This window comes from Helicoverpa zea, chromosome 13, assembly GCF_022581195.2.
Source record: "Helicoverpa zea isolate HzStark_Cry1AcR chromosome 13, ilHelZeax1.1, whole genome shotgun sequence".
Lineage (NCBI taxonomy): Eukaryota > Metazoa > Arthropoda > Insecta > Lepidoptera > Noctuidae > Helicoverpa > Helicoverpa zea.
Window position 1 is genome coordinate 9,414,782 of NC_061464.1, and position 24,155 is coordinate 9,438,936.

General features: G+C 36.2%; 2 protein-coding genes across 2 annotated transcripts; both read right to left on the bottom strand.

Moving 5' to 3' along the window:
• Positions 1-757: 757 nt before the first annotated feature.
• On the bottom strand, positions 758-4,206 carry LOC124635952 (cathepsin O-like). The gene is made up of 6 exons (XM_047171918.1): positions 3,901-4,206; positions 3,328-3,551; positions 2,919-3,051; positions 2,460-2,653; positions 1,890-2,006; positions 758-1,259 (listed from the first exon to the last, which is right to left on the bottom strand). The coding sequence occupies exons 1-6, from the start codon at positions 4,117-4,119 to the stop codon at positions 1,079-1,081; spliced, it is 1,068 nt and encodes a 355-aa protein (XP_047027874.1). The 5' UTR covers positions 4,120-4,206; the 3' UTR covers positions 758-1,078.
• A 185-nt stretch (positions 4,207-4,391) lies between these two features.
• On the bottom strand, positions 4,392-24,003 carry LOC124635955 (cathepsin O-like). The gene is made up of 6 exons (XM_047171921.1): positions 23,751-24,003; positions 18,203-18,486; positions 10,866-10,998; positions 9,589-9,782; positions 8,658-8,777; positions 4,392-7,900 (listed from the first exon to the last, which is right to left on the bottom strand). The coding sequence occupies exons 1-6, from the start codon at positions 23,937-23,939 to the stop codon at positions 7,714-7,716; spliced, it is 1,107 nt and encodes a 368-aa protein (XP_047027877.1). The 5' UTR covers positions 23,940-24,003; the 3' UTR covers positions 4,392-7,713.
• Between the last annotated feature and the right edge of the window lie 152 nt (positions 24,004-24,155).

Below are 24,155 nucleotides of genomic sequence, written 5' to 3' on the forward strand. Positions count from 1 at the left end.
AAACAAATTGTATGGTTCATTGACCTCTGCAATCAATTTTATTTTTATTTCGTTGCAACATTTGAAACTAAAGTAATACCTGCCTTACAACTTTATTTAGTACTAGCCTCTGCCAGCGACTTCGTCCGCGTTAGATTTGGACTTTGTACAAAGAGAGGCTATCGAGAGTTAAACGTGTTATTGTGAGCCAACCATAAAAGATAGACATATACTGTCAAGGTATATTTTTTACATAATTTTAAGAGAACATTTCCGTCATACATTGTTTCTGTGTAGCTTTAACCATTAAGGCTACACACGCGACGGAAGCATAAAAAATGGAGTAACTTCTCCCGTTTTCCCAACATTTACCTTCACTGCTCTGCTCCTATTGATCGTAGCGTGATGAAAAGTATCCTATAAACTGCCCAGGAGTACAAAGAATCATTGTACCAAGTTTCATTGAAATTCGTCAAGTAGTTTTCGTTTCCATAACATACAGACAGACAGACAAAAATTTTACTGATTGCATTTTTAGCATCAGTATCGATCACTAATAATTCAATGTACACAATTGACCTCTCTACAGATTTATTATAAGTACCTATACTTAGATGAGAATAAAAGTTTGGTACCTTATATTAATTTTTCTTGCTTCATCTACAACAAAACGCCATCTATTGTGTACCAATAGCATATATTATTTTGGAGTCGAATAAACTGCAGATCACTTGGGGCAATACATGTTATCGTAAAATAGGTTTATAAAACTCTAGGAAATTAAATAGCCAATTTATTAGTTAATTACTTAATACACAACTCATGCAACACGGTTGAATTAATATGTATAAATGTTATTAATAATACTTATTAATATTGTACCTACGCTTACAGAACAGTAAAGCTATTACGTACAGTAGCAATTTCTGTTACTTAAAAAAAATGTGTTTATCTTTATGTATCATCATACCCATTTTCACCGACAACATAAACGTCCGTATGTACTTTTTCCCTATTTGTGTTGTGCCAATATTTTTTTCTATCTTTCATTTCATTGTCATGGTCCAACCTACCCCTGGCTCTTTCTACCCCATTTTCTCTACATGACATCAAGCTTAGTGACCCGGTCAGCAATCCCGCAGATATCATCAAACATGGCGACCTTCACATATCCGTTTTCACCAAAGTCTTCCCCGAAAGAGTTCCTGACGATAAAGTACGGTATCTCCGCATTTTTCACGTAACCTACGATTTGAACCACGTGATTTGCTATGCCGCGCCTGTGAACATAAAGATAGAATTAATAAAAAATAAACACGCTTTTTGTTGCCCCTGCCTGGAGGCCTTAAATTCTAGACATCCACAGGGATTTGTCAGGTTGAGCAGTCAACAGCCTCCTAGGCTGAACTGAAAAAAATATATATATATAAAAACTGAATTTAGGTAATTATAATTTAATTAATGAACACAATTATTGATAAATGTGGTTTTGCGTAGGATGTTGTAGGTATGAATTCGATCGGAAATAGCTTATCAATCTATACCTATTACCCTGTTAACCGCGGTCCTGGTACGCAAAGGGCTCCAGAAGGAACATGGTGGGTTTTAGTCAATAGCCTGACAATCCCTCACGCACGCCGCAACTAGGTCATTTGAAGATTTCCCAAAAAATAATAATAAAAAAATGCGAAAGTGCTGGAGTGGAGACCACGGACTAGCAAGCGCAGCGGACGTCCACCAACAAGGTGGACAGACGATCTTATAAAGGTCGCCGGAAAATGCTGGATGCAGGTCGCCTCCAACAGGTATCTGTGGAGATCTAAGGGGGAGGCCTATGTTCAGCAGTGGACGTCCTATGGCTGAGATGATGATGATGAACGGTTTGAGTATGTGAAGTGGATATTACATACGTGCAAGCTCTTTGAATGACTCCACCGATGTAATTGATCCAGTTCGTAGCGTCTACCGTGGCGATGAGCGGTCCGTGGAACGCTATCTGACCCATCATGGCAGTTTCGCTGACTTTGCTGAAATTATATTTATAAGTATGTATTTGAAAATAACAATTAACTGGCAAGCCTTATTTCCAACTAACTATAGGGTCGACTTCCAGTGTAACTGGGTGCAGCTGTGTACCAATTTTTTATACGAAGCGACTGTCAAGTCACGATCCCAGCATCCCGATATTCTTTGGTAAGACTGGTTGTCAGACTTACTGGCTTCTGGGTGCCCGTGACCAAATATGTTCAAATGACAGCCGGTAACCATCAATTTAACGTGCCTTCCGAAACACGGAAGAACTCGTTGTGACAAGATGGTCGCCCATCCACAGACCGGTCCATAGACTGAGCGCGCCAAGCGTTGCTTAACCTTATGATCGATCGGTCCGCACACCTATTACTAAGCCAGGAGCTCCTTACTCCACTTTCATTAATTATTTTTTTTATCGCCTTGATAGTAACCCATCTATCAAAACTCACCATTGATAATCAAAATGACGAATGAGTCTGCCAGTAGAATGCGGGGCCAACTTGCAGTCTTTCTCCAAGCCCAAGGTCAGGGGGTATTCCTGCTCCGTCACAATTGGAACTTTATCCTGACAGAGATATCTGAGTGCTCTACTGACGCTGCCTCCTCGACAACCCCTGGTATAGACGGAGCAGTCCAGCACTTCCTGATATGACAAAAAGGTATAGCAATTAAACGGAAAATTTTAGATTCTTAGAAAAATAAGTAAAAAATATAGTAATGACAATTGTCAGCCACAGCGGCCGCTCACAATATGGAGATCAGCCAGCTGTGCAAGACATTTTACAGTTCACGAGCATCATCTCAGACACAGATGCACTTTATGCCTTCACTCTCACATAAAGATGAGACGGGAATCCAACACGACCAGAGAGTTTTAAATACCAGCGATGGAGTCAAAAGATGGGTACCTGGATGCTCCGACTCTTGTGATCAAGTCCTCGTATGGCGGACATGGACTCCACAACCCCGACGATGCCAAAGGCCCAACATCCTAGACACTTCTTTTGGTTCAAAATCGGCTTCACCACCCCTTTTGGTCGCCTGCAGAAAAGCAACCAAGAAAATACTGTTTAAAATCTATATTTACATCTACACTTATTTAATAAACAGGAAATTTGTTTGTTTGTAGGTACCTACCGTTTGTTTTGCCTGCTCCAAAACTAAACCGCTTTGATTTATCACTGTTGGGTTAGCTAGACTATCCTCGAGTGACAAATACTATATTTATCCGGATACGGGAAGCAGTTTACCCCGGGAAGTGGGTGAAAACCACGGAAAAGAGCCATTTATATACATGTAGGGAAATAATTTTCTTACCAATCAAAAGAGCTGGGAGGTTCTTTGTTATAAACAATTTCCTGGTCAGAAGTTTCATAATTATCAACACAGTCAAGTGACAATTTAGTGCACATAGAGAAATCCATATAATTATCCAGTACCGTATCCCTGAATTCTCGTGGCGACATATCTGAGAACTTTGTCAAACCAAACACTGTGCTGCCCTCTAGTGCATTTGATCTGGCTATGTTTTTTAATGAGTTCTGTAATTAAAAAACGTGAACTTATTATTATATAGCCTGATATAATGAAGGCTCCGAAATTATTGAACAGATAAGAAAATAAATAGCTAGACTGCTAGACTATCCCTTACTAACTACGGAAAATAGTCTCTCGGACGTGGGTGAAACCTCGGATAATAAAGTTCTATCATCCGTGACAACTTAGGATACCTTTCCGTTCATTTGTTTTTAATATTCATTGAACTATTCGGGAATGAGAGAAATCAAACACCATTAATATCTGTCCAGCTGTTCTCGAGTTGAACAATCACAACTATATATGTAGGTATATATTTCTTAAGTAATAACAAAACCAATTAGGTAATCTTACCTTAAAATTCTCGAACCTTTCATCACGTTCGAAACCATAATAAGTCTTATTAAAATCTTTCAAATAAGCTTCAAACTTTAACTTGGCCACGTCCAAAGTTTTTACATTTTCGTTTAATATTAACTTATCAAACACAAGAATACACTTTAGAAACAGGGAAACTTGAATTATCATACATATTAAAGATGATATAAAAAGTACGTAATTTGTGTTAACCATTTCGCGTTATATTTTAGTGACGAACGGAAACAAACTAATTTAAATCAAATAATATTCATAACCTATATAGCTTTCTATAATGTATCTACAGTTTGTTTCATGATTTTCCCATAAAATATTAGATATAAGGACAACACTATAAATAAATTATATTATAAGGAAACACAGTATAATGTTTAGCAATGTTAATTATGTATGTCATAAAAGTCCGACGGAAACTAGGTACTTATTTTGGTGAAAATAATATGTATATTGAAATAAAAACAATTTTGTAATAAAAACAGCCTTTTATTTTGTTCTCATTGTAATATATTGTACAAAAACATTGGCTCGGAATGTTGTAACAATTTTATTAAAGGTCTACTTAATATTATACAATATATTTTATAACAAATTAGGGTTTGGTCCCAATGATTTATAGTTACATATTTTTTTTATAAAATAAAAAGTATCATATAATATAAAAAATTGGAATAATTTCCTTGTACTTAAATAAAATAAGGCACATTCTACTATGGGTAACATTAATTGTCATGGAATCATAATTACTTATATTCGAGTATATTTTAGGGCCGATTTCTCAATTTCCAGATAACTCTATCTCAAAAAAATGTTTGACGTTTTGACAGTTTTTTTATTAATATAATTATGTCATTTTAAGATAGAAGTTGACTGAAGATTGAGAAATTAGCCTTAAAACTAATAATATCTTGAACCGAGATAAAAATAAACTACGTGGCACATTATTAATAGACTAAATTAAGTGATTTGTAACTTAGGTACTTTACAAAATAATCTATGTTTCCTTAAGCAAAATTAAACAAATGTTAAAATTGTACTTAAAAATAAAAATATATACAATATCACAAAAGCATACCTTAGTAACTTTTTGCGTTCTAATAATACAAAATTCAAATTAAATATAAGTAAAGTATTAACAAACATAAAATATCTATAATATTTAGAAATACGCATTTTATATTAAAAAAAAAAAAACGAATTATAAAACAAATATGGTATTTTTATACATTGATGACAATACGACAATGAATTAAACATACACACCTATAAAAACTTGTCGTTTTCCCGCGGTTACACCCTTCCCGTACGGGGATAAAATATACCCCATGTTATTTGGATATAGTCTAGCTTTTTCAAGAGTCAAAGAGTTTGGAGTCTTTATCTATACTAATATTATAAAGCTGAAGAGTTTGTTTGTTTGTTTGAACGCGCTAATCTCAGGAACTACTGGTCCGATTTGAAAATTTCTTTCAGTGTTAGATAGCCCATTTATCGAAGAAGGCTATAGGCTACTTTTTATCCCGGTACGGGAAGTAGTTCCCACGGGATGCGGGTGAAACCGCTGGCAGAAGCTAGTAGTACAAATAAAGAAACAAAAAACACTTTCTTACATTATTAATATAGATTACTTAAAAGCGAACCAAAACTATTTAGTAAAGTGTTTTAAGTAGGTAATTGAATGTCATTTAGTGTGCTTGAAATGTTTACTTTTTATGTTTTATATTTTCAAAGTTTGAGTTATACCTACCTATGAAATAGTATTGTCCATGTTTTCATTTATTGTCGTATTGTCATCACCACTTTGTATTAAAACTACTTTCACAATACATGTTACTAACGCTTGTTATCCTGCATTACAATTGGCACTAGTTTAAAAAAATATATCAAAAACTTATTTTATGAGTTATTGCTTATTAATTACAATTAAAGGCACATCGTTAAGGCGATACCTCGAAATTAAACAATTTTTTTACGTTAATTTTAATTTAAGAATTCTTATTTGAATAATTATTTTTTTTTTATATGTGTTTGTTGACTATATTACCTAGATTAATCCGAAGACAAAAACATAAAACAAGTAACTTTTCTCGATAGAAAATAAATCAGAACTTACCTCTAAAAATAACATTTTATGAATTTTATGTCGTAGTCATGTACTTTCTGTCACATTAAAATACTGAAGAATGTAGATAATATCTTATTAAACATTAATCAGAAATCAGTTTTTAAAGAAACATAAAATTGATTTTTTAATAAATTTTTATTTAGTATGGCGCTTACGTTATTTTCTTTCGAGCAGGTTGCATGTTTCCTCTCTCTATCTATTTACGTTGCTATCGCATAGTTCTATCCCTCTCAACCATTTACCCAGTTCGCCCGTGAACATCGCAACGAGGTATCGTCTTAACCAATTAACGCTTATTTCGGACGACGTGGCTTATCATTTGGGCTGACCAATGACGTCATAAGTTGTTATTTTAAGACACACAAGCTTGGCTCAACCAATTTCGTGAAATAAAGCATAGATCTGTACTTTCCATATGATCATTTTACATGATTTTTAGCGCACTCAATGTGAATTGAAACTAACATCGGAAAATATAAAAGCTTTAAAAAAATCACCGTCTTAACTCTCCTCTACATACACAATTTCTCTATTTAGGCCCAAGACAACCAACAAGTTTGTTTTAAGAAAAATAACGTTTGTGTGGTCTTGTGAACTTGGACCAATAGTCAATCAATTTATTAATACAATGTCAATTTACCTAAAAATATCAATGTAATAAAATAAAAATGGCAAGACAATTTTGGACGTAACCGCCATATTTAAAAAAGTCACTAAGAACCGTTCCCTATTTTCGATCCATCTGTTCCTTTGCTCTATCTATCTTTTGCCATATAAGTTACGCATGCTCTAGTGGACCATACATAGGTCTTGTAGAGCATACACTTGTATGAAGCTATTGACAAAATTCTATCTCTAAAGAGCAAATCAATAGATGGATCAAATGTTAAGATCGGTCATAGTCATACACCGCGTCCTATGTGCAGTTGACAGCTGTTTGGTTTTAAGGGATAATACCATAGACGGAGAAATTACTCGGCCTACATTGACATATATTCTAACGATAGACAAGAACATCCATACAAATAATTTATCTTGTTGACGTATTGTGACAGGTAGTCATCCCCATTAATGTTAATTGCAGAAGTGACATAATATTTTTGCTCGTATTTTGCCTACATTCTTCATTACTCAAAAAGTTTATATCTGAGTGAATTCAAAATCATGTAATGATTATCATGTATTGTAATTATAATCATGTAACCAGGAACTTATTTTTAAGGATATTTTAATAATAATTACGATGTTTTTTTTCTCTTAAAAATAATAAATCTTAGACTTGAAATGCACTTCCAGTGTGATGCATGTTTGTTATTGGATGAAATGAATGGATATCGATGTTTATGAGAGGTATGGCTTATACGATCGAATAGTTAATTTGTGTAAGTTTATGCCTTGATATGTATTTTCTATTTTACAATTGTCGTTTTATAGACATCCATCTGACGCAGGTGTCAAAATCGCTCTGATTTGCTATTTTGGGCTATGCAAAGTCTGCAGTGCATTTCAGTGTGGCAAGCTTTTTATTTGGAACGTTCCATCTAGTGCGTAGTACATATATATCAATGTCGCCCTATGAAAAATCTTTGTTATTGACTGACAGCAACTGTCAACTGCACCAAAAAACGTTCGGAAATCGCTATCTTATCACTTTTTAATATTACTTTTTATTTAACATCAACAGAAGCAACCTCATTGGCTAAACCACAGATGTTAGAGCCAATAGCCAGGTTGAGATATCCCGAGTTTCCAAAGTCTTTTCCCCAGGAATTCTTGGCTATGTAGAACGGAACGTCGCCGGTTAAATCGTAGCCCACTAACTCGACCGCGTGGTTGAGTTCTAATGCTGAACCGCTGAAATTGTTGAATTTGTATGGTGAATTTTTTTATGAGTATTACTACCATTTAGGTAATAGAGCCATGGAACCTTAAATAGCATGGCATTTTATATGTGGACAAAATCTGTCTTGCAAAACAGGTGCGAACAAAAGAAAGTGAAATAATATATTGGGGAAATTAAAAGATATTTTCTATTCAACTCATTTTATTTATTTATTTATTTAATGCTTCTGCACATTTTGTACAAGGGCGGACTTAACGCCTTAGGCGTTTTCTACCAGTCTACCTTTGGGTGGTGGAGAATTGCAGTGGTAGGTGCAAAGGTTATATTATGATATTTAGAGTAAAATAAAATAAAATACTAATATATATTATAAATAAACATACTATACATACATACTTAATACATACATATTACAATAAAATTATAATTAATACATAACATAACTAATACATAATACATAAATTTTCCAACAATAGATTCGCAAAGACCTACAAATATATCCACATTTTTATTGAGCTATATTTTAGGGAATTATTGAAAAGGGTAGTATAAAAAGGCCACTTAACCATGCCTAATCCATAAATTATTCCCATAATACAGATACCAGCTGGTCAACCTACTCGAATCTGTTAAATGTCAATCGAACATTATCCTTCCACCATTGTGATAAGGTTGAAAATCTATTGAAGAAATTTGACAGGATTCAAGCAAGTCTATGTGCTGTAGTCTGTACTACTAAAGAAATCTAAAGTAAAATAGTTGACATACCTGCAATGGAACTGTATAACTCCTCCTAGGTAATGTTGCCAGGTGAGAGCGTTAACTGCCACAGTCACCGGCCCATGGTTCGCTAAAGACGTCAGGATCTTGTCTTCAGAGCCAACAAAACTGAAATAGAGGGAAACAAGCGATTTTCAACTATGTTTAAAGCAGTAAAGGCTCTTTGGTCTAATAGTGAATGGAGTCAGTACGTGTATGGGTGACCATCTTTCCATGACGAGTTTTGGAGTGTTTCGGGAGGAACGACAAACTTGGTCCCGGTTTTAGTTTGAAAATCTTTGGCAGTCGTTACGGATATTCGGAAGCCAGAAAGACGGACAACCGGTCTTACTAAGGGGCATTTACCTATTGGGTTGCCCGGGTAACTGGGTTGAGGAGGTCAGATAGGCAATCGCTCCTTGTAAAACACTGGTACTCAGCTGCGTACGGTTAGACTGGAAGTCTGGAAGACTGGAAGTCGACCCCAACATAGTTGGGGAAAGGCTAGGCAGATGACGCCGGAAGAAATAAAGTTAAAACTTTTATATTATTCTGTGCTTATCGATACCTTTAACAAGCAATTATCAACCTTATACCCTAATAAATAAAGTCCAAAACTCATTCATCGCAAGTAAAAGTTTTGACTTTAACTCCCGTAGTATTCTTCTTAGCTTTACAAACGCCGTCAGTCAAACGTAGCGGGTATTCTGCCCCTATTTACGAGCCCTTAGCAAACTCTCCAGCAAATATCAACCATATACCCTAATAAATAAAGTCCAAAACTCACTCATCGCAAGTAAAAGTCTTCACTTTAACTCCCGTAGTATTCTTCTTAGCTTTACAAACGCCATAAGTCAAACGTAGCGGGTATTCTGCCTCTATGTATGAGCTCTTAGCAACTATCAACCTTATAGCCTAATAAATAAAGTCCAAAACTCACTCGTCACAAGTAAAAGTCTTCACTTTAACTCCCGTAGTATTTTTCTTAGCTTTACAAACGCCGTCAGTCAAACGTAGCGGGTACTCCGCTTCCGTCGGTATGGCTGTGTCAGTCATTGTCAGCCAATCTAGAAGTAGGCAGATGTCGCCGCCGGCGCAGCCGCTGTTGCCTAGACCTGCGCAGTCTATTGCTTCCTGGAATAAGATTTTTATTTGTTAACTAGCAGATTTAAACGTTCCCTGCACCTTTACAAACATTTTAAAACCAAAATGAGCCAAATCGGTCCAGCCATTCATTTTCATATACCTATAAGAAGATTTTACTATGATTAATTTCATAGTTAGTCAGGCAAAGTATGCAAGGAGAAAATATGCTGAGCCGACCCTAAATAAAACAATAGGATAAGGGCAGGCTGATGATGTTCTTATATAGTCTGAGCAAAAAATTCTTTCAATAAAAATTCTAGTTTATTTTTTAAACTAAAGGCCCAAAATAGCTAACCGGGCGCTCGGCACATGTTTTAGAAAAAAAAATATGAAGATTTATTCTTATACACGTGACGAACGCCTGATAAACTTTTTTTGTGGTAGGACCACAATGGTTTAATTAACAATCAAGTTAAGCAGACGTTCGTCACGTGATAAAAAAAAAATTGTAAGGGGAGTTTTATCTGAACATGTGACGAACGTAAGTTTAAAATTTTTGTAGTAAATATAGTAGAGAAGCAGAAATATATACACCTAATCCATGCAATGTAATATTTTAATTTGCATTATTAATAAAATATTCGAAAGAACTAGTTTAGTCGTTTGGAATGATAACTGTGAGCGACGCAATTTTACAGGATACAGGATGTCTTAAATTAGGCTACCTACTGCTGGACATTGATCAATATTTATTAGACGTCGGGTAACTATTGTCATCTTGTGGGTATCTTTAACCGACTTACAAAAAAAGGAGTCATTTTTTAACTTAACTACAGTTGTTCTAATGGCGTTTTGTTATTATAAGCTACGGGCTCCTCCTTATTTCGGAAGGCTTAATTGGAAGATCCCGGCAATGACTTGAACATCTTTGGCAGTCGTTACGGGTAATAGAAGCCAGAAAGTCTGACAAAGTCTTACCAACGGGTATTAGGTTTCCCGTGTAACTGGGTTGAGGAGCTCATATAGGCAGTCAATCCATGTGAGACACTGGAACTCAACTGCCTACACATAAAGCTTACCTCAGTATAGTTGGAATTAAGATGAGCAGATGATATTTTTATCCATACATACCTGCACACTAAGTTTGTCCAGCTTGCCAGTTTTGATGGCAGACATGGCTTCAATGGTGCCAACGGTGCTGAATGCCCAGCAAGCACCACAGAGACCCTGGTCTTGTATGGGACCTATCACTCCTTTGGTCCTCCTGGAATTTCAGAAATGAAGATATGAGACCATAGGCCATAAGTAGGTTAAAATATAATCTAGATATTTGAAACATTTAAATTCGATTTCTAAGCGCCAATTTTGCAGACAGTCGTTTATGTAATCGCTAGGTTAAACGATAAGTTTTTTTAAATTTAGTTTGTGTGAAATTATATTTTTTTGTTTAAGCTTGCTTTGGGAATCAATCGTTTTAGGAAGTTCCAAATAACATGTTTATCTTCGACTGTTGTATGTTTAATTTTTGATAAACAGCTGTTTTTCTCCTTAATAATTTTGTACAGTCGGATGCAAAATCTTATACAGGTATTATGTCCTTAATTCCGAGTTTCGTAACTCCAGGTTTGTAATTCCATACCAAAATATTTACCTTGTAGACTTCAATCGGTCTACTGACTTAGCTATGAAAGCGTAACACACGACAAATAATCATATTCAGAAATATCTTAGGAAGACAACAGTTCTTATTTGTTTGCAGAAAAGTTAGTTTGTTATGCTGTCACGATAAAACGACTGCACGGATTAAGATGAAATTAAGCACGCACATAGGTAATACCTGAACAGACCTTATGTGTCAATACTTTTTATGTGGATGCAAAACGTTATTCCCCCGAATTCCGGGAAATCTAGCATTATTTAAAGAACACACAATTATTTACCAATAGTAGAAAGAAAAGTTCGTATAAAATGCATTAGTAACTAAACCTCATTGAATATTACATAACATTAACTAACGTTTGAAGAATGTATCTATCCATTACCTACCTTACCGATGACACTACGAAAAAGCATTTATAAGAAACCAGTTTCCAAATGTTGTGGGCGACGCATAGTTAATCTATATTCAAAACTCATCACGAAATATACGTATTAGTTATACTATAATAGCCTTTTCTATTGTTTTAATTAATTAGGTTATTAGTCTGCTATTAGTCTTATTAATTCTCATAAATAATTCTGTAATTAATCCAACTTCTTCTAAAAATATAGACGCGAAAGTTTATGTATGTATTCGATCCTTTTTCATGCCAATACTAATGAACGAGTTTTGACGAAACCTGGTAGTAATATGTGAATATATGTAGCTACAATTTTTATCCAATTGCGTGAAGTAGTCCCCATTGGCACGCGGTAGAAACTATTACTGGAAGATAATAATTGAATTCTAAAGTCCACCTGACTGATCCTTATGCAGAGTTTACACGAAGCCAGTTATGCTGGCGCCAGTCCTGCGGAGGTCACTGGCTAGAAAATAGACGGCACTCTATTTTCGCCAGTGCTTGAAAAACTGAGGCAAATACTAAGCCAGCGCTGTTGGCTTCGTGTAAACTATGCTTACGACTGAACTGTTTATTCGAATTATGAAAAAATAAGGTTTCTTTCTGAAAAGGGGAGCAAACAGTCTTTTATATGTCTTGAGCGCATCCGTGGGATGACCAACGAAATCTCGTCTAACTGTCTAATGAGCGTTGAACAGCCTTTGCTACAGAACCGGTTACATAAAACAAACTAGTTGGCGCATAACCTTCGTTGCTACGATTGACGAAAAAGAACGAAATAAAAAATTGTTGCGTCCACTTTAGTCTATGTTATAAGTTCTTGTCCATACTAGTGTATTGAAGAGGAAATATTCTTTTGTTTGTTTGTACCCCAGAGACTCCAAACTGAACTGAACACTGAACTGATTTGAAAAATTCTTTCACTGTTGGAAAGCTACACTCGAAAACGGCTATTGTTCTTAAAAAGGCTTTTTAGAGGAGATTTTTAGAGGAGATTCTTGTAATTTCTACTAAAGAGTTGGTCAAGTTTTATACATAAAGAACACAGTTTGAAAGTCGAAATTATCATAATTCTATGATTTTAGAAAAGAGACTTTGATCACGGTATACCATCGTGCCGTATAAACCGTAACCGTATGAATGCATAATTAAATAAAATTACACTTCTGATAGCCTAGATAACTAAACAGTTACTACGTAAGATAGGATAGCAAAGCCTCTCTAAGGCCGCTGCCTCGAATTTTGCGGGCAGCGGGGCGGCAGCGGCGGCGGCGCGGGAGCGGCAGGATCTTACGCGTATAATCAAATGGACCGGCCCTCGAATACAGCGGCGCGGGAGCAGGCAACGAGCGGTGAGCTCCATTCAAAACGGTGACCGAACGCGCCGCCGCCGCTGCCGCCCCGCTGCCCGCAAAATTCGAGGCAGCGGCCTAAATATTCATTTATCTTGAAATCCCAGTATAACGGCAGAAAAGTTTCAAAAGTGTACATATTGCTTATCTGCGAATTACGTAGGAAGTCATGAATCTTAGCTCGTCCGACCTCTTAGCCTATCCTACCGACTGGCTTAAAAAAAACCGGCCAAGTGCGAGTCGGACTCGTGCACGAAGGGTTCCGTAAATTACAGTTAAATCAACCTATCTCAAAAACTATAAGAGATACTTTGATCAAACCAAAAATCGTTGAAAGAGTTAATTAGCATGCATCACCTCTATTTTTTTTAGAATTTTATACCCCGTAGTTATAAAAATAGAGGGGGGGGGACATACTTTTTACGACTTTGAGAGCTGATATCTCAAAAACCGTTCACTTTAAGAAAAATGTTTTTTAGAAAACTTTATATCATTTTAAAAGACCTTTCCATTGATACCCCACACGGGTATGTACATCGAAAAAAAAAATTTCATCCCTCAGTTACATGTATGGGGGGCCCCACCCCCAATTCTTTTTTTTACTATTTAGTGTCATATTTTTGTAGCGGTTCATACAACACATATTCCCATCAAATTTCATCACTGTAGTACTTATAGTTTCCGAGTAAATCGGCTGTGACAGACGGACAGACGGACAGACGGACAGACGGACATGACGAAACTATAAGGGTTCCGTTTTTGCCATTTTGGCTACGGAACCCTAATAGCTGTCCTAGCATTAGGCAGTCATGAACGTTGGTATTTTAATCAAAATCAGACGAAGCATCAATTAAAACCTGTTTGAAAAGACCTCAACAATGAAAAGGTCAGGATATTGACGTAAAAAGCACTTTAAAAAATGTAAAATGTACTAAAAATAAATTATTGTGACAGCTAATTAGTTTTTAAATTTATTTCCGATGACGATAATAATGTTTATTTTTGGATCTTAAATTAGATTTATTGATTCCTAGTCAAGGTTTATCCTAGGTTTTCCAGTTCCTATTGAGCTAGGCTTGGTGTTTTCGATCCGTTGATAGGTCACAGTCTAATTAAGACTGTTTAACATTAGCAAAAAATAAGAAGATGGCCTTTATTCATTAGCTTCATAATCAATGCTGATGATGACGGTGCTGTTTTGGAGATGGTAAATTTTCAGATGACCCTGTTGTGGGTCCCTAAAGGGCCAGGCTAAAACCCAGCTGTCCTATTAGAAGCCCTTTGTGTACATACCAGGGCCGCGGTACCTTTTGGACTTCCACTAAAGAAACTACAGAGCCCCAGAGGATACTTTAACATTTCGATGCACCTAATAATACGCCATAAATAGGTAATGGAGTTGATTGGACAATCATCCTCCTGCGATTGGACAAAAAAACATTTATTACTTTCATTAATCTATTCTATACATATAATAAATCTGTAGAAAGTGATTGTTTGTTCGGGATTCACGTAAAATCTACGAATTTAATGCAGACAATGCTTATATACAAAAGTTCTACGTAACTTGGGGTATTACTTAGGTTTTGTTTCATCGAAATCGGTTCACTCTATCAAAAGATATGATTAATTTAGTGAATTCAAGATGTAAAATATTACGACACGCAATCTGTTTGACAAAACAGTACAGGTTAAAGTAGCTCCATCTGTGGTAAATAAAATACATCAAGAAGCGAGGTGGTAAATAACAATGAATTACCATTTACATTCTTTATATACTATTATTTCAATAGATGGAGTTGTGTATTTTCCGTAATTCACCATATTTTAACACGTAGTGTAATTTTTAGATAGACATTTCAATAGTGTTTGTCAGTTTGCCGTGCCACATAAAAATCCAACTATAATTATTACCTTGATGAAAGGAAAATTAATAGATCTCAGCCAAATTTAAAACGGTGCCATCTAAATGATTTTTTGAACATTATGTCAAAAATGATGACTTTAGTGGAACAATTAATTATAATTTAAAGTTACAGATGGAGTTCATATCAGGATTTTTTCATAAACATAGTTTAGGCGATTATCACACTGCCCCGCATGATGCAGCGTAGTGCGTGGATGCGTTTTTTTCCGTTGTATGGAAATATCTCCGTTTGTATGGAAAACACGCATAGTCCAACACACTGAAAATGCATCCACGCGCGTTCATGCGGATCACGCACATACATGCGGAGAAACACGCACCCCCGCGCGTAGGTGCGGGGCGAGACGCAAGGTATGGCACACTGAATCCCGCAATGCCGCGCGTGATTTTGAATGCGCGTGACGTGTATATTTGAAAATGGAACTCGCTGTGCGTGAATTTACAAAACGCACCTACGCGCGTGAGTGCGTGAAAAACCCGCACGATGATGCAGATCTGCACTCCCGCAGGAACGCGCGTAGGTGCGTCGACACGCAAGATGCAGCGTGATGCGGGGCAGTGTGAAGATCACCTTAGCTTATCTTCCACTAATGTGGTGGCCTTAAACAAATTACTTTGAGTGAGTAGTATTATTTTTTCTGATGCAAAATATGAAAACTTAATCCTAGAAGAAATCAGGATCTATCTCTCGCAAGCGCTGCTAAGCGTGAGATAATGTAGGCCTCTGTAGCTTTAAAAACCAGCCCAGATACAAAGTGCAGATAAGAAATGGGAGCTGCCTTATCGCGTCTGAAAACGTACAAAATACGCGTCGCATACCAGAGACATGCTTACTTTCAACTTCCGATCGCAATTAATACACTGTTCACGATTACGAACAGTCTCAGTTAGACCCGAGCCAAGTCTAAAAAAAAACCTTTTATATAAAACTACGTTTGATATCATTCAATTACAAAGACAGAATTGTTCTCTGTTGCAAATCCTATCCACCTATATCCTATCCTAATCCAGAATGCATTGCAGGTGTGCATTGCACAAAAACCAATGGTATCCTATTCGAGAAGTCAAAAGAGTTGACCTGCCAACGTCAGCTTCTGCGCTAAGCAAGTGTTCTTAATAGTACCATCAGAATTACATTCATCGTTGAATGAGGTGAATAAATTTTCAGAAACCACAATAACAGTAGGAGCCAAAGCGTATTATCGCTTCATAGAGCTCTGATTGGCCCCAGGTGACCAAGTCAGGTCTGATTTGTTCATTCATCAGATCTTTGAAAGTGTTTCGGTGGATACTTACGTCCTGTTTACGTGTGACACAAAATATGGTATATAAACGTCCTCCGCAAGAGCGAAATTTTCCCAGTGTGCGATAGTGACGCACAGTATACAACACTTATGTTTCTTTTGATTTGCTGGCTCCACCAAGAAATGACAAATTGCGAGCGTACATTTTGAAAATCTTGGCAAAACTGCAGGTTTCAAGTACGAACACATGAAGTGGACTCTCTCAGATACGTACATTTAGCCTATTCGTGAACTAATGCAAACATTTCGGTGGAGTCCCAGCTTAGGCCACCACATTAGGCGTGCGCGATCCTCGGGCGTGTGAGTAGCGCGGGCGCTGCGCATGCGTCGCGAGCGCGCCGCGTGAGCGTCGCGTTTTGCTGCCCTGCGGCACTTGCAGCGCGCACGCGCCGCTCTCCTTGACGTTTAACTGCTAAGGCGTTTAGCGGGCGGCGGGGATAGCGGGCGAAGGGGTAAGAACGCAACTCGAGCGCCGCGTGCTCGCCTCGAGCGCGTCGCTTGCACTCTTCACACATGCCGCAGGGCAGCAAAACGCGATGTTCACGCAGCGCGCTCGCGACGCCCGCGCTACTCACACGCCCGAGGATCGCGCACGCCTAATGTGGGGTCAGCCTTACCATAGTGAGTAAGTGAAACTATCCTACCCTATGCGCCTGCTGATGATGATGACTCATTTCATCATCCATCCAGCTATTCCCCAACTATGTTGGTGTTGGCTTCCAGTCGCCGAATCTGTTCGAGTACCAATATTTTGCTTGGAGCGACTACCTATCTGATCTCTTCAATCCAGTCACATTACAAGACATTATCCATGGTAAGACTGACAGACTTTCTGGCTTCTGATTAGTCACAGCAGCTGCAGAAAATGTACAAATGACAGCTTTGTCAGACTCAAAGCATATAGACATAGATTATAGCTGTTTCCTGTGAAAATTACTTACGCACCATGCGTAATAATTTTCCAAATTGGCTGACTAGATCCAGAGATATTCACAACGTCACAAACTTTACTTCTTTTGTTTAGATAAATGGTCACATCCACAACACAACCTTGATCATTGAATCTATGCGACTGCTAAGTGCTAATCCTAATTATACTGTCACGTGAAAGAATGCACCTACGGGATAAGTAGTATTTTGACGATTCTATATTGCCCACGCAAACGAAGTTGCGGGCAACAGCTAGTTAAATAAAATAAAACCATACCACAATAAATTTAAAGTTCAAAATTCTTGCTAATGACAAAATTAAAAGATTTCGATAAACATTATTTATTCTAGCGAAAAAAAGCGGGGCGATGACATTTTATCTCAGACTGCATACGGTCTTACATGGTCTTACTGCCTAAGTAGGTAGATAATTCGTAATAGTCAATTCTGTTTATTGACACAGCGCAATCAAGGGCAATAAGATCAATAGTAGTAGGTTAATAATATGCGTAAGGTTTTTTAAAAACACAAAAAAGGAGGGTTCTATAATAGAAGGCATATGCCTTGTTGGTCTCTAAAGCGTGTAATGCGAGTGCTAAGCACGAGGACTTGGGTTCGATTCCCGGGTCGGGACGAAATCGCTTTGTGCGTTTTAGAAACTTTCCCGAAAGTAGCCCGAAGTCTGGAAGTTGGTGATTGATACACCCGTGCAACGGAGTGCCCTCCGGTCGGTCCTGCTTGTGGTTATGGGAGCTTCAGAGTGAAGGATTAGAAGTGCACCTGTGTCTTACCGCCTAAGAAGGATTTACCTCTCTAAAACTGATGGTAGACAATTAGTAACTACATTTAAAAATGAGTTCCCGAATTAAACTATTAAACAACTGAAAAGACTTACCAATCAACTTGCAAAGGCAACGCAGCTGCCCTTTTCTTCCTGATAATAACATAAACATTATTATGAGGCTCATTATTGCAATCTCCATCCGTATGCCTTGCTCTCCTATTAGACCTGTTTCTTCTCCTATTAATAGCTTCTGCAGGGAGTTTCTCGTCTGACAAATGTATGTCTTTGAACTCAGTTTTAGACATGTCTGATAGTCTTGTCAGACCATATTTGGCTTTGCAGTGGTCTGGACCTCTGGAGCCAGCGTTTAGGAGTTCTATTTCTCGTACTGATGCCTGGAATTGAGTTTTAAGTTATTGCTAATGTGGTTAGATGGTTTAGTTTACATAAAGCAATTTTTTTTTGCAACAGTATGCTGAGGTGCAAAAATACGGTGAAGGCCCTTGTTCACTCTTTTCTTTACAGTAGCAAAGACATTAGTGAACAAGAGGCGTTAGGTTGTATTAATTATAGTTCTAAGGTACATGTTTCATGAAAAAATAATAGTTTAAAAAAACTAAAAAACACGCTTTTTATAGAAAACCGAACTAAAAAATAGAAAATAAATTTTAATGAATTTAAATTAAGAAAATAGTGTTAAAAATTTCAATGAATATAAATTAATAATAGAGTGAATACAAAAAAAAATATTTAAAAAAAGCGTGGGGTGCATGGTGTCAATAGTTATAAATATTTTATTGACAGATATGAGTAGAGTGATTTTCATTTCGATAATACCTTAAAAAGCACCCCACGCTTTTTTTAAATATTTTTTTTTGTATTCACTCTATTATTAATTTATATTCATTGAAATTTTTAACACTATTTTCTTAATTTAAATTCATTAAAATTTATTTTCTATTTTTTAGTTCGGTTTTCTATAAAAAGCGTGTTTTTTAGTTTTTTTAAACTATTATTTATTTTCTAGTTTTTAGTTTGTTTTAAAACTATTATTTGTTTTGTAGAATTAAAATTCTCTTTAGTATAAAATTTGTCAATATTAGAGAAAACGGCTAAAGATAATTATTGGAAATAAAAATTAACATCGAGTCCTGCCTTATCGACCGTAGAGAAAAATTATAGAAAAGGACAATGCCAGGGTCTGGGCTCAAAGTTTGCCCAGCAGTGGGAGTAGTTCCAGCTGGTTCCATAGTGCACTCTGAACACGAAATCCAAATATTTTTGAAATCGGTCCCAGAGGTCCCGAAAAAAACCGGTTCAAATGTTCTCCATAGATAGTCACTTAACAAAGTCTGAGCCATTTGCCCAGCAGTGAAAGTGGTCGAAATAGGTTCTTTACTGCACTGTTAACACGAAATCCAAATATTTTGGAAATCGGTCCCAGAGGTCCCGAGAAAAACCGGTTCTAATGTTAAACTTGAACAGTCACTTTATAAAGCCCAAGCCATTTGCCCAGTAGTGGGAATGGTTAGAATAGGTTCTTTACTTCACTGTTAACACGAAATCTAAATATTTTGGAAATCGGTCCCAGAGGTCCCGAGAAAAACCGGTTCTAATGTTAAACTTGAACAGTCACTTTATAAAGCCCAAGCCATTTGCCCAGTAGTGGGAATGGTTAGAATAGGTTCTTTACTTCACTGTTAACACGAAATCCAAATATTTTGGAAATTGGTCCCAGAGGTCCCGAAAAAAACCGGTTCAAATGTTCTCCATAGATAGTCACTTAACAAAGCCTGAGCCATTTGCCCAGCAGTGAAAGTGGTCGAAATAGGTTCTTTACTGCACTGTTAACACGAAATCCAAATATTTTGGAAATCGGTCCCAGAGGTCCCGAAAAAAACCGGTTCTAATGTTAAACTTGAACAGTCACTTTATAAAGCCCAAGCCATTTGCCCAGTAGTGGGAATGGTTAAGATAGGTTCTTTACTTCACTCTTAAGACGGAATCCAAATATTTTTTAAATCGGTCCCAGAGGTCCCGAGAAAAACCGGTTCTAATGTTAGCCAGCCATTGTTAGCAAGCCATTTTAAGCAGCCACAAACCTAACAACCTCTTTTCTTGAAATAATATTCAGATAGTTAGTGGTTTCACTGTTAACAGGAAAAAAAAAAAAATTGAAAAGTAACTGTTGTTTCTCTTGCTTTTCAGTCTCTATCTACCACAATCAGTCCTAAGTTCGTGTAGCGTCATGCAATTAATATCCGTAATGGCAATGGAAAAATCTTATCAAGACAAATAAAATAAGCTCGAACACGAGGTAGTAAATAGATACCGTTGAGGAGTTCCCTCGTCTCACTGTCGTCTCCACCGTCAGGTCAGGTCTTAACCTCCACTGTTTTGTGGTGTCGGAGACATATACCCAAATGACAAGTTTTTATTCCATATGTGCTTACAATTTCCGAGATTTCCCTATTGTTTTAAGGTTTCTATCACCAGACCCTGGACCGAATAACAAAGGAACCATTTGGAAAGTAAATTCTTTCAAACAATAAAATGATTGTTTAAATCGGTTGGTAAACGACGGAGTTATGCACGTACTTACGTAAAAAGAATACAAACGAACTGAGAAAATCCTCCATTTTTTGAAGTCGGTAAAAAAAAATCTCGTTCAATACCTCGTATTTATCGATTAATATTATAATGCATTTCAATTAAGGTAATAAAAGTGGAATAGTTAAGAGTTCGTAAGCATATTTTTCGTAATATTGAATAAGAGTCAAACCAGTTTTTCTCAGGACTCCTGGGATAGATTTCGAAATATTTCGGTCTGTGTTGCAAAGGTCTTGTCAATACAAATAATTTAAGCCCAAACACGAGGTAGTTTACATATTCAGTTGTCGAGTTCCCTCGACCCTCTCTGGTCTCCATCATCAGGTCAGCTCCAAATCTTCACAGTTGAATAGTGCTTTTAGGCGTACACCTGAGTGTCAAGTTTTTATCCTATGTATGCCTACAACTTTCGAAGGTTGCCCTCGATTTCTCAGGGTTTCCATCATCAGATCCTGATCTGATGACTATGGGACCAACTGGCAGCTATTCCGAGTCGAACAAAAAAAGAATCACGTAAATCGGTCTATAAACCTCGGAGTAATCGATGTGTATGTGTAACCTCCTCCTTTTTGGGAAGTCGGTTAAAAATGGAATAATTTTATCAAATTAGTGTATTGTCATCGGTCCTCAATAAATCTACAAAGTTTGAACGAAATCTGGCCGTTTAAAGTGGGTCAAAATCGCGCCCAAAGAAGTCGGTTACAAACCTACAAACATACAAACATACAGGTGAAGCTAATAAAAAGCGTGTAAAAAGGGACCCTGACAGAGGAGTTAAGTAAATTAAACCTTTTTCTATTTGTGACCAGTATTTTTTCTTAAAAGAAAAAAAGAAGGTTCCCAATTCAGTAAGGGTTCTGAGGGTCAACTTTAATATAAAATGTCAATGAACTATTTAAATCTTGTATATAAAGAAATAAATAGTGTTCAAGTAAATTATGGACTATGTTAGATTTCGTTTTTTGCCATAAAGGAACTATTTGTCATTTTTACTGATAAAATACTTAACAAAATAATAATAATGTAGTGCTTATATTAATTCAGTACTCAAAGACAAACAGCAATTCATGAGTCTATTTTTAAATATCATTGGAATAACCCATTAATACTTTTTTATTTATTTTTATCATTAAAATTAATGCAAGGCAAGAATTTGCATAATATGATATGAAAAGGCCATCCTTTCAAAGTTTATTACCTTAAGATACTTAATGATAATGGTCTTATTAATCTTATCAGATATCTAAGCACTAATTTAGATTTTTTGTACTTTTCTTATGCATTTTTTTAATATCATCAAAGTATCATCAAAATTAGGTATCCTCAATGTCTTAAAGCTTGTAGACATTTAGATTTAAATCTTTGATTTAAATAAATATGATTATTTTTCCGACCCAAATATCGACCAATAGAATTGCACCATTCGACGTCACGTGGTACAACCTACATGGTATTATACTGAAAATTTTTTGAATATTTTCTCTGGTCGTTGCTACGTCAAACTGACAGGTTGTGGCCGACATTTGGGACGGAAAAATAATCTCCCGAATACCACACGAGCTTCATAATTATCTGGCATTTCCCTCAAGGTTCCCTGCAAACAAATAAAGTCGTCAAGTTTTTCAGGAAAAATCACTCGCGCTTCGCGCTCGTTATTTTTTAACCTGAAAAACTTGACTCCTTGAGTGATTAATCATAATAATATTAAAATTGACAAAGTTTATAAATAAGGATTAATTTACATACAGAAATAACATACGTTTAGAGCAAAGCTATCTTCGGGTAACATAGGGTATATTGGTCCCCCGAAACAGGTGAAACAGCTGGTATTTGAAAAAATATTAGTGTTTGCATTGATGAAGTTGCCAAGCAGAGATATTTAATGTGTAATACGTTTTTTTTTTTAACGATGTCAAAAATCATCAAATGACCCCTCCCGCTGGGTTAGCAGCAGTGAGGGAGTGTCAGACTCTTATTGACTAAAAACCAACGTGTTCCGTCGTAGGCCTTTTATGTACCAGGGCCACAGTATTTATGTAGGTGTTACACTGGCCTCGCATAATTTTTTAAAAATGAGTTACCCATGCATTCAATTTCCTTATAATGAGTTATGAATGCTTTTTACTGTTATCAAAAATATGATTTGTATGAGTGAGAGCATTTAAGGTTTGTTATCTTATTAATTAATAACCATTAGAGAATCATTTACTGCTATAATAAGTGGGTTTTGTATGAATCATCAAAGTTAAATATATTTTAGGAATAATATTGGAACAGTGAATCAATTGTGACATTAATAAACGACAATGGATAAATATGTACGGAGGTTTACCTAGAAACGAAAACAGCTTTATACCTTCTTTCACACAACAATTTGGGACTTCTCAGTTTAATAAAAGTTGAAGTAAGTTTAATAAGTGTTGAGTTGAGTACATAAAAAATACTTGCTAATGGTATATGGCATGCTTTTACACATTTCTAATTCCTAGGCAATCCTCCAAAAGTTCTTAGGCAAAATTGCCTGTTCTCCTTTATTGATTTAAGAGTTTAACAAACCAGGTCTGAGATTTTTAACTAAAAACTGGTTGCAGGCTATTTTATGTTCTTTGATAAGGAACTTGACTTTACCTCATTAATTATTTTATCATTTTACATGCTATGTTTTTGTAAGCATGAATATTTTAAGCAGTTAAGAGATAAAAAAAATATATATGGAAAGCTAGAAATTCCTTTTTTTGGGCATAGAGATACATTATATTATAATATACAAACAGAAAAGTATTTATTAATGAGTTAATGAGTAAGTTGTATTACACAATGTTAAAATTACAAGTATGCCTTCAAGATGAGATTGAATCTTGCCCTTGTTTGTTATATATTAAGATAATATAGTCCTTTAGATACCGTAAGGTATTAAACAAACAATACTGAAGATAAAGTTTATAACTTCTAAAATTATGAACAAACTTTTTTTAAGTCATGCAGTATGTCGATTCCTTTGCCTGGCTGTAACACATTTAAATAAATACATTTCGAAATTGGAACTTACCACAAAATGCTGAAATCTTGCCATATATTCTTCGGGATTTCTATAACTTTTATTGAACTTTGCTATATAATCGTCAAACATTGGCTTGAGTTCTTCCATAGATTTCTGTTTATTTAGCGTTATGGGTATGGCGACAAATAACAGACAGAATAACGCTATCCCGAGCACCCAATTCCACCATTTCGTCATTGTAGCGAAATAAAATTAAATAAAACACAAAATAACATCCACTCCGCACTGCCAATCTCAACAAACTGTTTTTGACAGACGCTGTCTGTCTGTGTTACCAGCCCCAGTTTTCTTTACCTTCTCAACAAGTTTATAGTTTTGGTAGAAATATAAGGTTAATTAGTAGAAATTGTTCAAGGTGAGATTTCGACTCATCGTAAATGCATATTAGGGTGC